We start from the raw sequence: 14,087 nt of genomic DNA, 5'->3' as shown, positions 1-14,087 counted from the left end.
GCAAAAGCCTTCCTCAGTAGGAAGTTGACTCCTGCGGAGAAAAATTATACAGTAGTTGAAAGGGAGTGCCTAGCCATAAAGTGGGCCCTGGACTTCTTACACTAATACCTTCTTGGAAGGAGATTCCGTTTGGTCTCAGACCATGCACCCCTGACCTCAATAAGAAACAATAGGGATGCCAATGCCAGGACGACAAATTGGTTCTTAGCCCTCCAAGATATCTGGTTTACTGAAACTACATCGAAATGCAGATGCACTGTCCCGGGTACATTGTTTAGGAACCTGTGGTGTTGAGGCAGAGGGGGGGGGGGGGGTATGTACAGGACTCCTGGATGATAGGTATATTTCCCCTTTATTGTTATACTTGCTGAAGACAAAGCTTATCTGAGTGTGATCCAGAAATAAATGGACATTTATTCAACTGCTGTGGTGTGGCCTTAGTGCACAGGCGATCCCTTATCCCCTGAACTTTACAACATATATATGTAACCCTATCCTCACCGCTTATGGCACTTTTGACAGTGTTACACTCCACGTGTGGCGCTTACCTGATGGCACGGGACAAACCTGAATCACTCCGCAGTGGTATTGGGAGAGACTGGGTACCTAGTACTTATTAGCACAGTGCCTCCACCTAGTGGGATCCGGGAGTGCCCGGGTGGCCCCACTAGGAACAATAATAATGCACACACAGTACTTGATAAACGAAATAACTTTTATCTGAAATAAAGGGGAAACTAATACACATAACACTCCTATCAAAGTGGCAATAAGGGCCTTACTAAATATCTGTGCCAGCGCAAGCTATCTCACTAACTATGTAAAGTCTTTAGCTCAGTCCAAAGGAAACAGTCTATATACTGTAAATCTTCAAGTGCTCCTTTATTACGGTCACTTTAATTATACTCACTCCAGGGATCTCTGTGGCTGCTTCACACAGAACCTTCAGGCGAGTCCAGCACTTACAGACATGCAGTGCGACTACTAGCCCTTTTAGGTACTCAGATGGGATTCCCCTGCAGGTGTTTGTTCCTCCAATCAGGACTCCTCACATGATCTCTGTCTCTCCAGGTACAGGATCTGCCTTCCCTGTACCAGCCTGTTCCTAAAGACAGCTTCTTCTTGTGCTGCTCCTCTCTCTGAGCCCACTTGCAGCTTCTGGAGCTCTGGAACTTTCTTTCTCCTCCTCCTGACTTCCTCTGCCAGGCTTTCCAGCTTCCTTTTCCTTTCTGTGGCTCCCAGGCTGCTTTGCAACTTCCTGCAGCCCTGAGCTTGCTGTTCAGCTTGTTGCTAGGCAGCAGCTCACAACACACAGACTCAGGCTCAGTGCCTGCTCCCCTACAGGGAACAGCTGCAGGAGGGGGGTAAGTGCAGGGACCCAGCACTACCTCCCTACATATATACATTTTTTAAAAGATTATGCGAACTCCCGGCTCAATTAATCCACTTTATTGTAAATAACTACATGATTAGTACATCAACGTCTTGGTCCTGGTCTAGGACCTTGTTCACAAAGTCATACCCTAAATACAAATCCACTCAATTAAACTTTATATACAAAATTAACCCCACCCCCATGACTCGTATCAGCCATTTAGTCCCACTGCCCCTGACGAGCATAACATACAGTATGCTTTAATCAAGGGAAGTAGGACTATTGCCTGCACAGCAGATAATACATACATGATTATACACAAATAAAGAATACATTACTTGTTAAAATACATTATAATAAATCTGATCTCTAAAAAGCAGTTAAGGGAACAATACTCATTTAGTCCCTTCGGTGAAAAAGTAGCAAGTTTCTTAATCCAAAAAGATTCACGCTGCAGCAATAATCTAGATCTGTCTCCTCCGCGTCTAGGCATTGGTACATGGTCAATGGCCTATATACCTAAATGTGGGCAATCTATGACCCAATTCCAAAAAATGCTTAGCTACAGGTTTCAGTTATATTATTCCGGTAGGCTGTATTAATAGCTGATCTATGGGCATCCATACGTAGGCGTAACATAAGATCAGTCTTGCCTATGTATGAGAGCCCACATGGACACGTAATATTACGTGTGTGGTAGTGCAAGTGATGTGATGCCGAATCTTGAACCGCTGTCCCGTATGGGGGTGTGTAAAACTCACCCCTGGTGTCATATAGCGGCAAGATATACATGTTGGGCATCTAAAGCAGCCCAATTTGTTGTTTTTCAACTATGTTGAGGGGCCCTTATCTGCTAAATAACTCCTGACGGGATCGCTAACCACCAAAAGATCTCTTAAATTCTTACCTGTACAATACCCAACGATGGGAGGGTTAGGACACAGTTTCGCCCAATTTTCACGCAATGTTTTTCCCAAATTCTGTTATACTATTGTATTGAGTGGAGAAAATTAAACAGTTTTTTTCTAACTCTCATCTCATTAAGTTGCTGTTCACACACACACACACACACACACACATATATATATACATACATACATACATGCACATATGTATGATCACTAACATTTTTTTTATGCAACCGCGCCCTTTTTTTGACACAACATTGTCTCTTTCTTCTTCCAGCCTTTTGATGCCTTTTCTACTTTTTTTGCATCATATCCCCTATATATCAATCTTTCCTTTATAATGTTGGCCTGTGGTACAGTTGTTTGTACAGTCTGTACAACAGTTCAGTATTATAATGGAGCCTTCTAAGGGTTAAAGACAGATCTTTTGAGTTTGATGAGGTAAGTGTGCTAAAGGAATAGTAACAGTAGGCATATATAACCTATTGTTCCCATATATATTTTTTTTCCAAAACGTTACTATAGCTTGTATAAAATATCTGCTGTGTAGCAATAGGGAACAGGCGTTTAAGTACAGATTACAGGTCTTGAAGAAACATATTTTGACAGAATGCATGAGTTAATCACATTGCTTCAGCATAATCCTGTACTCACTGGTGTAACTATAAAGGAAGCAGACCCTGAAGCCCCCCCCCCCATCACTTCCTCTTTAATGTTTGCTTTTAATCCCTGCTTAACGAACAGACACACTCCTCCTCCTTTTCTATTCCCCCTGTCCCTCTGAAACAATGTATAACCCCCAATATTAACTTCCCAGTCATGTGACTCGTTCAACCAAGTTTCAGCAACGCTAATCACGTCATATTTCCGCTCCAATGCCAGTACCTCCAGCTCTCCCATTTTACCAGTCAGACTCCTTGCATTGGTAAACATACATTTAATACTGGTACCGGCGTGAGAATGACGTGTACACAACTTATGGGCCTCCCTGCCATTATCAGTTTCCCGAAGCAAGTCTTCTCCCTCATTTTCCCTTACTATGCCCCCTACCTCATCTATCCTGTCTACCACAAAATTAACTGCTGCACCCTCCCCCCCCACACTCCTAGTTTAAAATCTCCTCCAACCCTCTAGCCATCTTTTCCCCCAAAGCAGCTGCCCCATCATCATTTAGGTGCAGCCCATCCCTGGCAAAGCCCTCCTCCCTGCACCAATCTCTCAGCCACGCATTAATCTCCCTAAGCCCCCGCTGCCTCGTTGCTCGTGGCACAGGTAATATCTCTAAGAAAATTACCTTGGAAGTCCTCGCCCTCAACTTCTCGCCTAGCTTTTTAAAATCGTTCTTGAGGACTTCCCCCCCTCCTCTAACTTTGTCATTGGTACCCATGTGTACCAAGACTGCCGGGGGTCTTCCCTAGCCCCTGCCAACAATTTGTCCACTCGTTCCACCACATGCCGAACCCTAGCACCAGGCAAGCAACACACAGTTCGGCATGTAGGGTCTTTGCGACAAATTACCCCATCCACCTTTCTAATAATTGAATACCCTACAACTATAGCCTGCCTTCCCTTCCTAGCACTACTCCCCCCACCTGTAGTAGAGGTGCCAGCTCCCAGGGTGTTCTGAGAGTCAGCCTGCTCCATACATGCTAGCTCAGAGCTGTCTTCCCCAGCATCTTCACCTAAAGCGGCAAATCTGCTGGTTTGTACAAGCTGTGAACCAGCCCCCCTACCCTTCCATCCCCTACTGCCCCTCTTAACTGTCACAAATTTGTCTCCCTCTATAAACTCCACTGTCCCTTCTCCACCCCCCACTACATCGGCCCTTGCCAGTGGTTGCTCAGTGAGCCTCCTGTTCTCTCCCATGTTTGCAGCTGCCCTCAATGCTGCCAGTACCCCCCTTAGATTCTGCACCTCAGATTCCAAGAGGAAAACCCACCTGCATCACAAGTAAATGCTGCATGGAACTGCTGCTCCAGGACCACATACATGCGACAAGATACACACTGAGTAACACCAGCAATCATACTGGAACTCAGTTGCCACTGGGTACTTACAGTCTCCCAAGTGCAATCCCTCGTATAGTGCCTTTTTAGATTTAAACACATTTGTTTTTAACGCCTGCTAAAGACTTAATTCACATGCAACACTTAGATCACATGCAACACTCACTTAGCAGCTCCCACACTCGCTGTGCAGTCAGTAACTTATAGGGGTTCAAACCAAACAGCCAAGCACCTGGTGAGAATTTACCAGATATACTCCTGCCCCTTAATTAGTAGGCTCAGTCAGCCAGGTAGCACTTAGAAATCACACAGCAGTTAGTTAATTGCACTTACTTTCTCCTTTCACCCAGCACTCCCAGCATGCCCAGTAAACCCCAAACGCCTTTTTGTTTTTAACGCCTGCTAAACACTTAATTCACATGCAACACTTAGATCACATGCAACACTTGCTTAGCAGCTCCCACACTCGCTGTGCAGTCAGTAACTTATAGAGGTTCAAACAAAAAAGTCCTACAAGCTTGATTTACAGACGGTACTTGCACTTCCCTATGCTTTGGAGGCTGTGGAGTGAGGGGTACCTTTTTGCATATGTGGTGAATATGCAGGGCATACCCCCCAACTGTCCCACCTTCCGTGGGACAGTCCCAGTTTTTATAGTCCATCCTGCTGTCCCGGATAGTTCAATGAATGTCCCATATTTCCGTAATAGATTACAGAAATGCGGGACATTCATTGAACTATCCGGGACAGCAGGATGCGCTGACTGGAGCCGGGTGCTCCGGCTTCTTCTGCTTCTCTGCTTCTTATGCCGCTCCTTGTGCAGCGGTGAAAGGCTCTTTTATAAGGTTGCGCCCCGTGCATATGTGTGACGTCAATACGCACGGGTGTAAACTTATAAAAAGGGCCTGTAGCCACCGTATAAGGAGCCACATAAGAAGCATAGCAGCAGAAGAAGCCAGAGTGCCTATGGGGGGGTACTGTGTGTATAGGGGGCATTGTGTATGGGGGGTACGGCCTATGGGGGCAATTGTATATGGGGGCACTGTCTATGGGGGGCACTGTCTATTGGGCCATTGGGGGCACTGTGTATGGGGGGGGCAAACTGGTACATAGTTATAACTCACTTATAACTGACTGCCTTCTCTCTATATTTGTATTTGATATGTAGGAGTTGCTATATTGTTTTCCTTAGGTAGTACAGTATGAGGGTATAGCACATTTGCGTCTGATCCCACCATTTCAACTATATAAAAGGAGGATTTTTTTTAATGGGATGTGGTAATTGGGGCGTGGCCACAAAAGTGGGCATGGTCAAAAATTGCCTCGCTGCATGCACCAAATCTTTTTATCCCTCTTTTCATTTTTCAAATGTTGGAAGGTATGGCAGGGTAGTATTAGCATTTTGGGAGATGGTGGCTAACATTCTGTCACTCATCTATAAACAAAGAATTGATCCAGATGCCCTGACCGATATCCTGAGTCACTCAAATCCTCTGATACCAATAAATTGCAACCTGCATACTGACCGCAGCAAAAAAGCTCAGAGCAGCCAACTGGAAAATGATCTCTTCCACTCAATATGCAAAAATTGCTAAGGTGAAGTGAATTAGGTAAATGGAGGCCATAAGGGCACAACTACAGGGTAAAGGTTTCAACCACGAGTTACAGTGGTACCCCTGGATGGAGTACAAAAGAGAACAGCTAGGAGCACCATGAAACACATCAGTAGAATACTGGGAGCCCTATTTCCTGCCCCCCTTATCTGCCTTTTCTTCCCCCTATGTTTCTGTGTGACTAAGCTCTCCACAGTTCATGGTTAATAACAAACTACTGCTTACTTTATAGGTAAGAGGAATACAACCCCTTAATTAAGAAACACTTGACCAATGGCATTCCACTGTTCACTTCAACTGCAATACCAATCAGGAATTAATTAATTAATTAATTGATTCAATAAAGGGACTAGGGCTGAATAAATACAAAGTGCATACACTTGGAGGTGCTGAGCTTTTTCAAGAATGTCACTCAATTAAAAGGCCTTTTAAGGAAACAATTCAATAAAGTGCATATGCTATATCAATTTTATATCCTAATAAGTTTTCTTCAAAACCATCAATTAGTGACTAGTGCTAAAATAAAAGTGTGCAAATATTTCTTTTTTATATTTACTTTTATAAAAGACTTCTGAAAAACCATCCAATAAAGTGAATGTGCTTATTTCAATTGCATGTTCTCATTAATTCAATCAAAAACATGAATTCATCAATTAGAAAAGTGCTTGTTCCATAAACTCAAATATCAGCAGTTACATAATCTTGTTATTAAAAAGAGTGAAAAAATTATCTATTGAATCAATAAATTAATAAATCATCAACCAAATCATAAATCGATAAATCACATTCATTGGGTATGTAGAGAGAAAAGGAAAAAATTACGCGGAGGGGTATATTTTTATTATTATTTTAATTATTATTATATTATTATTAGGTTTTGTAAACAGTGGAGTAAAACACTACTGGTGATGTTGCTCATAGCAGCCAATCCAATGCTTTGCTTTGGTTTTCCTACTGTTGAAATCTAATTGCTGATTGGTTGCCCTGGGCGATGCTTCACTCCATTTTTTATACAGCATGATAAATATACCCCTGAATGCGCAGTGTGAGAGGAGCTCTCTGTTCTAGTAGATAAGAGATACTTAACCCGTTTTAAATGTAAATATCATTCTGTAAACCATGTTTTTTTATTAACTGGATCATCAAGGAGAGTGAAATATAAGAGTCATCTGCTGGTGACTGGTTAATTTTAGCATATGTAAATTTCTGATTCTGTTGGTCAATACAGTTTACTTCTAAACTTCTGTATTTTCTCTCTTTGCACCCTCTTTGCACAGAGGTGTGATATTATTGCTAAGAAATATTACACTATAGAGAAATATTGTTTTGTTGTATTCCATAGCCCTTGGTGCTGATGGTTCTTATTCTGGTTTAATTGTTCTACAGGATTGTTTGGGAGTACTACAACTTTGGCAGGGATTGGGTTGGAGATTTACAAGTATATTGAATTTTTACTTGTGCACAGCTGTCAGTCATTGGGACACACCTTTGCATTTTACCGAACCCAGAGAAAGCTAAACAGTCTGTTTGAAAGAAACAAGTAAAAACTATTTTACACTTATGCAATGGAAAAAATGGAGGGATTCTATGTTGCTGTGAGTAACAGAGTGGTAAAATCAAGCCCCACTTTAAAGCAAAGTCATTTTGTTATTTCACTGAACAGTTTGGGGATGTAGGGACCCTAAAATTAAAATATCACACATGAATTTTGCCACTGGCAATTCAGCTTGTAGCACAAATAGACGAATGGCCACACATATAAATGCTGTTAACAAATATTTATTCAATTTCTAGCCAGTCACATACATCCAAAAGTACTGTTCCGATTAGCATTCAGTTCTACTGGGAAACACAGACTGGCTTACCTCATAATGCAGTCACTCACATACTTTTCACTCCGACTAGCTTTCCTCAACCTCACCCCTGCTGGGAGCTCAATCCCCACCTGTCCACTTGACAGTCCGGTGTTCCTCTAATGCCCCTCTGCCCTTCTCTGAACAGGACTTTTCTGGCGACGTCCCTTGCCAAAGGCCTTTTCTGCTACTCCTAACACTGACACTTCATGCTAAAAAGCCTTTTTGCTTTAAACACCTAGTGCTTCTCACTGTGACACCCTCTCTGTCTATCTATCCTGCTGATCTACTATCAAAAATCCCCAAACTGGGTGCTTACATACATTTCTGCCCTATGTTTTCCTCTAGTGGCTGGAGGCTCTATTACACCTAATTTTCCCAAACCTGCAAAACCCTGCCACCTAGTGGCTAAACTTGCAAAGATACATTCTACAATAACTAAAACCTATGCTGGGGAATAAGCAATCACTCGGGCACTCCCCTACATTCACCCCCAGTTAACAATGGCAGGTCCTTGTGCCACACATTAAATCATTCACATCAACACATGCATGCATATATCAGCAATAGAGAGTATTATGCAATGCTATACATTTTTTCTAACAATCATGAATAAAGTGCCATTAGGGCAAACAAAGGCAGCTAAACAAGTGAGTGCAACCAGATCCAAAAATATTTTGTCTTATGTAGTCCTATTACATCATGGAGCCACAGATCTTCCTTGTCCGATAACATCAGTCCCGGTGATTCTGTTATATTAAACCAATTTATAGTCCATATATGATAGCGACAACTCAAACAGGTATGTCTTTCAAAAATGTCATAGACCCAATAAGGACTTGTTGCTAAACTTCCAACAGGTAACAGTTAACTTAAGTACAGTTCACATCATGAGATGGAACCATTGTCGTTTGTGCTCCAGGGACATGTAATACAGTGGAAGTGGCTTCTCTCAACCCCAGTCGCTGAGTCCTGCTGCCTAGCTCTGCAGGTGGCTCTCTGCTTGAGAATCCGAAGGCTCCCAGTTATCCTCCAAGGTAGAGCTTTCGGGCTGAAAGTCTTGTAGGCTGAACTGAACACTTTGCGCCATCTTAGCAGGCTGTGCGACAACCACTACAATGTTATCTGCACCCTCTCCACTAGGCTGCAATGTGCCAGTAATTTGCTGCATTCCACCTGCTGATTCTATTGCCAGCTCGGACTCACCGGTGTACTGTCCTTTTCTGGCCTCATCTACTTTTTTTGTGTGTAATACCTCTGTGTGCAACATGTGCAGCACCGTAACAGCAGGTTCACCAGTGGGCTGTTTAATGTTCAGCATGTGGAGGCAGCGCTCCAGCACTTCCATAATAGTTGACTGGTAGAAGGGTAGGTAAAGTAACTAAAGTAAGGCCGACCACACTGACAGACCCCATCTACTTCCAACATGACCCAACGCAACTCCGTACCACAGCCTTCACACACAGGGACAAGCACGAACACCCCTCAGCTTGTCAGCTTCTGTGCGTGGTATCCAGATCACTGGTAACGCTGGCCTGTATCCACAAAAGCTTCTGATTCAGCGGGTTCAGTCTTGGCTGCCATCACCCACAGCCCTCATGTGCATACAACCGCTCACACCAAAGTAAACGGCATAACTGCTCTCTCCAAAATGGCTGCAGTACTAAATCCGGTTCCACCCTCTGACCAGGCATCCTGCTCACTCCAAAATGGTGACTGCTTCAGGAATTGTCAAGATTGTCCCCAATCCTGTTTACATTCCCAATTCAAAAGATTGTATCCACAGCCATCAGTACTTTCACAATAAAAGACTTCCAGCCCTATACACTTCTGGGCAATGGGGCATTCACAGAGTTCCCCTTCTGCACAGTCACAGTCTGGAGACCCTGCATGCAGCGCCAAATATTATGTAGCACAAATAGACGAATGGCCACACATATAAATGCTGTTAAGAAATATTCATTCAGTTTCCAGCCGGTCACATACTGTATATCCAAAAGTACTGTTCCGATCAGCAATCAGTTCTACTGGGCCAAAGGCCTTTTCTGCTAGTCCTAACACTGACACTTCATCCCTTACTGTGGCATAGCAAGCAAGGGTTGCCACCTGTCTGGTCCAGCTGTTAAAACTGCCATCTGTATTTCAGAAGTTTGAGACCCGGAAAAGATTCTGATTGATGTGTAATGCAGGCAATGAGGGGGTGCTACATCATAGTCCAATTCTTTGACTACACCTGAATGTCATTGTCCCACCCTTAACATCCTCAGCTCTGTTATAGGTTAAGTGGTATTCCCACAATTAGGCGCTTTCTGGAGAACTATTTTCCATATAATGGGCCCCATATCTGTATAATAAGTTATACAGGGATCTGCTCTGTTAAATGTAATAAAAACACTTTTTTTTATTACCTTTTCATACTCGTTCACTGTTGGATTATGTTTTTGTAGCCAGTCAGCAAGTGGACGGTCCATAAATGAACCAGTGACTCCATGTTCAGCTTGGATCTTTCGCAAAGTTTCAGCAGATGGAATCATCTCTACCATTCCTGCAACATAAATGGCTTTATGTTTTAAACACACACACAGTGGCTTATTTAAAAAATGCAGTGCTGTGCTAAATTATTAACACAATTAGAAATTAGTCTTATGCGTGGTTATATTCAAAAAGCTGGACAAAATCAGTGTATATGTGCAAATCAAACTGCAGATTTTTCTTAGCGCTGGAATTGTGCTTAAAGGGAACCTGTCACATGTCCTTTTGGAAATAATTCCAGAACCTTTTTCATCATGTTAGTTGAGCAAAGTAAACTTTGCTTACACTATAAACTTTGCTTACACACACATCTGCTGGCTACCACAAGTTTGTGGCTGGAGCGCAAAGTTCCAGGTGGGAAAGGGTCTTGCCACAGGGGATTTCTATTCCTAATACAAAAATTTTCCTATTTTTCTTTTTAATTACCTTTTAATGGCATATACTGTGATCTGATATACTTTACAGAAATTATTCCTGTTAGAAAAGTCCAATAAAAAAATGTAAAAAACAGTGGCATGCTATATTTCAGGAGTTAGTAAGTGGATACAGTGATGGGAAAAATAACATAGGGACCGTAGGTTAATGCACTGAGCAAAAGAGTATATGGACTCAAAATGCACCCGAGAAAAGTTAAAGGGAAACAAAAACTCCAGCTATATTTCAGATATTTAATAATCTGATAATTAAACTATACAAATGCATAAGTTAAATTATCAAGTCCTCTCACACAACTAAACTCAACACACTTGCATTTACAAAAACACACAGCTTATTATACTAACACACATTCACAAACACCTTGGCTGGATTTCAAATCTGGGTGCCCCAAGGCCGCCCCCCATTCACATCCCCCCCACCGCTGCAAGTGTGCATGCGCGGGCATTTAAACTCCCATACGGAGCAGTGGGGAGAAGTCCCCTTTGCTCTGTATGAGAGCAAAATTTCGGCATGCCACCCTTAAATTTGTGCTGCCCTAGGCCCGGGCCTTTGTGGCCTTGCCACAAATCCGGGCCTGAAAAGGTTCACGCATCTACTTTAGAAAAATAACCTGCATCATTTGAAGGAGACATTTATTTCTTGCAAAGGGAAAGGATGCAGATGAAACAGGCAACAGACTAGCTTAGCCTTAATAGTTCTGGCATAATCCAGAACTGCAATATTAAAGCAATGATTAAAATTATTCAACATATTTTTAATGCAAATCTAAAGAAATACTTTAAAGTAGAAGGAAAGGCTACACAAGAGTTAATCTCTAAGAGCAGGCTTACCATCTGTGGTCTCAACGCTGCCCTTAAGTCTCCCCATATCCAGATCGTTTAGGTGCACTAAATCCAAAGCGCTGCAAAAACCGCCGAGTTGTGTGAGGAACGCTCCCATGATGCATCGCGCTTCTGAAGACTTCACGACTTCTAATCCAGGCAGCACATGCGCAGTCTGCAGAAGCCGTGGACGCGCTCAGGCAGGCGCGCTCCCCCTCTTCACACGGACACGCGCCTAGGCTAGGGGGGAGGGAAGTAAGTGCATGCGCAGAAAAGGATGCGCGCCTAGGCTGGGGGAAAGAAGGAAGCTTGCGCATGCGCAGTACAGACGCCGAAGGAACGGAAGAGGGCGAACAACTTCAAAGATGGCCGCGCCATTCTTTAGATAGAGCAGAAAGTTTAAAGTAAGATTTTATAACTTTTTCTTAATATAATTGGCCCCAAAGTGTAGCGTTTTTGTTTATCAATACTAGCACTATGTAATGGTAGTATTTATAAATTTTGCCTTTCCTTTTCCTTTAATGTAGAAAAAATATATAGTTCTCTATCAAAGCCATAATTGGGTAGAGGTGCTTGTCACTAGGCACGCGACGTCTGGGTCATGTTAGGACCCGGTTTGGAATCTGACAGACATCCTTGTAGCCAATCGGGTATCTCATGGGAGTTTGCGTGACTGCTGTTCCCCTATATAAGGCTGTGTTCACAAGCTCAGGCCTCACTCCTTGCTGCACCCTGTTGAAGTTCTCCTGCTGCCTACTTGCACTTTGGAAAACTGCCTGCCTGGGAAAACAATTGATTCTGCCGTCCTGTCTATCTGGGAAGACAATTGATCCTGCTGTTCTGCCTGCCTGTGAAGATGATTGAACCTGCCCATCTGCCTGGGAAGATGATTGATCCTGCCCGCCTGCCTGGGAAGATGGTCGATCCTGCCTGTTTGGGAAGATGGTCGATCCTGCCCACCTGCCAGCCTGCCAGCTATCCTGCCTGTCTGCCTGGGAAGATGGTTGATCCTGCCTGATACCTACCATCTTCCCAGGCAGCCATCCTACCTGCCTGGGAAGACAATCCTGCCTGCCAGCCAGCCGTCCTGCCTGTCTTCCTGCCTGTCTTCCTGGTGGGGGGGGTGGCTATGGCCAAAAGGTTTTGCACAGCCGCAGAGGCCTCTAGTTCAATGGAATTTAGTGATTCCAATCCAGAGTATGTGCTGAGTGACCTAGAAACTGGCTCAGTTACTGATGCATCAGAAGGTAGCAAATTCGCAAATTCCCCCTTTTACTGGAGTCCGTGGAGTTAGGTTGAAACAGCTAACTTTGGCCTTCTAGATTTCTTCTAGAAGGCCATCATAGAAGATATGGTTAGGGTATGGTTACACCAATTTATATGCTGAGCAGTATATTGCCCAGCCCAAAAGAACCTAGGCCAACATTCTCGAGCTCAGCGATGACGCCCCATTGATATCCATGAAATGAAAAGGTTCTGGGCACTCACCTTAGCAATGGAACTCGTGAAAGTCAACACCTTAGAAGCCTACTGGGACACCATTACACTGCTCATCATCCCTCTCTTCTCAGCCTTCATGCCCCGAAACCGTTACCAGATTTTACTGAGGTTTCTTCACTTTAACGATAATGCGTTGGGCCCACGCCCGATGAGCTCAGTCATGACAGGCTGTATAAATTGAGGCCCCTTATCAATAGCCTGTCTCAGCGATTGGCAGAGGTTTCCACCCCCTCCCAAACATTTCCATAGAAGAGTCCCTTTACAAAAGTTGCCTAAAATTTCGGCAGCACACCCCGCATTCTCACTACAAGATCAAATTTTACAAACTCTGCAAAAGCAGCACCAGTTACACCCAAAAATTTTTCATTGAAGGCAGGGACTCCTGTTTAGACCCCCCAGGTTGTCCACAGCACTAGGCTCCAAATTAACCAGCTGCAGTTGCTCCCTGTCTTGCTGTTTGGTGATGTGGAGGAGGCACCAGAGATGCTTGATGGAGAAAACGTTGCTTGGCTGATGAGGAAAAATTTTATTGACCTGATCCCAAACACACACTAATTAAACAGTATCCCCAGAGAGCTTGCAAAGTATGCTCAAAAAGGGGGGTTAGACGGAATGTCCGGTACTACTGCCCCAAGTGCCCCAGTTGACCAGCTTTATGTTTGAAGCCGTGCTTTGCGTTATTTATACCCAGATCCACTATGATAGGAATTGAGGCTAGTGAATCTGCTGCTTTTCCCCCCTTAAGCGCACGCAGGTCCGCTCTCCTTTTGACATGCGCACACGTGACGTCATTTTGGCGTCAAATTTGAATATTTAAAGCTCTTATTGGCCTGTGTAAGAGCTAGTTCCTGGGTGCGTTCTATGTATTGTTTTGCCGTGTTCTGACTCCTGCCTGCCCTTGACTATCCCTGTATCGCTGCCTGAACCGAACTTTGCCTGTTTTGACTATTCTGCTGGATTTCGACTTTGTACTGCGCTGCCTGATCGTTGCTGACTCCGACCTGTTCCTGACTACTCAGAATTGTTCCTCTTGCTGCAACA

General features: G+C 43.7%; 1 protein-coding gene across 2 annotated transcripts in view; it reads right to left on the bottom strand.

Moving 5' to 3' along the window:
- Positions 1 to 14,087, bottom strand: part of pik3c2b (phosphatidylinositol-4-phosphate 3-kinase catalytic subunit type 2 beta) — a 318,516-nt gene that overhangs the window by 86,891 nt on the left and 217,538 nt on the right. For both annotated transcript variants that reach the window (XM_031896848.1, XM_031896849.1), the window contains exon 9: positions 10,164 to 10,300. In XM_031896848.1, coding sequence (XP_031752708.1) covers positions 10,164 to 10,300 — 137 coding nt within the window. The remainder of the gene's footprint in view (positions 1 to 10,163; positions 10,301 to 14,087) is intronic.

This window comes from Xenopus tropicalis, chromosome 2, assembly GCF_000004195.4.
Source record: "Xenopus tropicalis strain Nigerian chromosome 2, UCB_Xtro_10.0, whole genome shotgun sequence".
Lineage (NCBI taxonomy): Eukaryota > Metazoa > Chordata > Amphibia > Anura > Pipidae > Xenopus > Xenopus tropicalis.
Note: the sequence above shows the minus strand (reverse complement) of the source record. Positions and strands in the feature narration are given on the sequence as shown.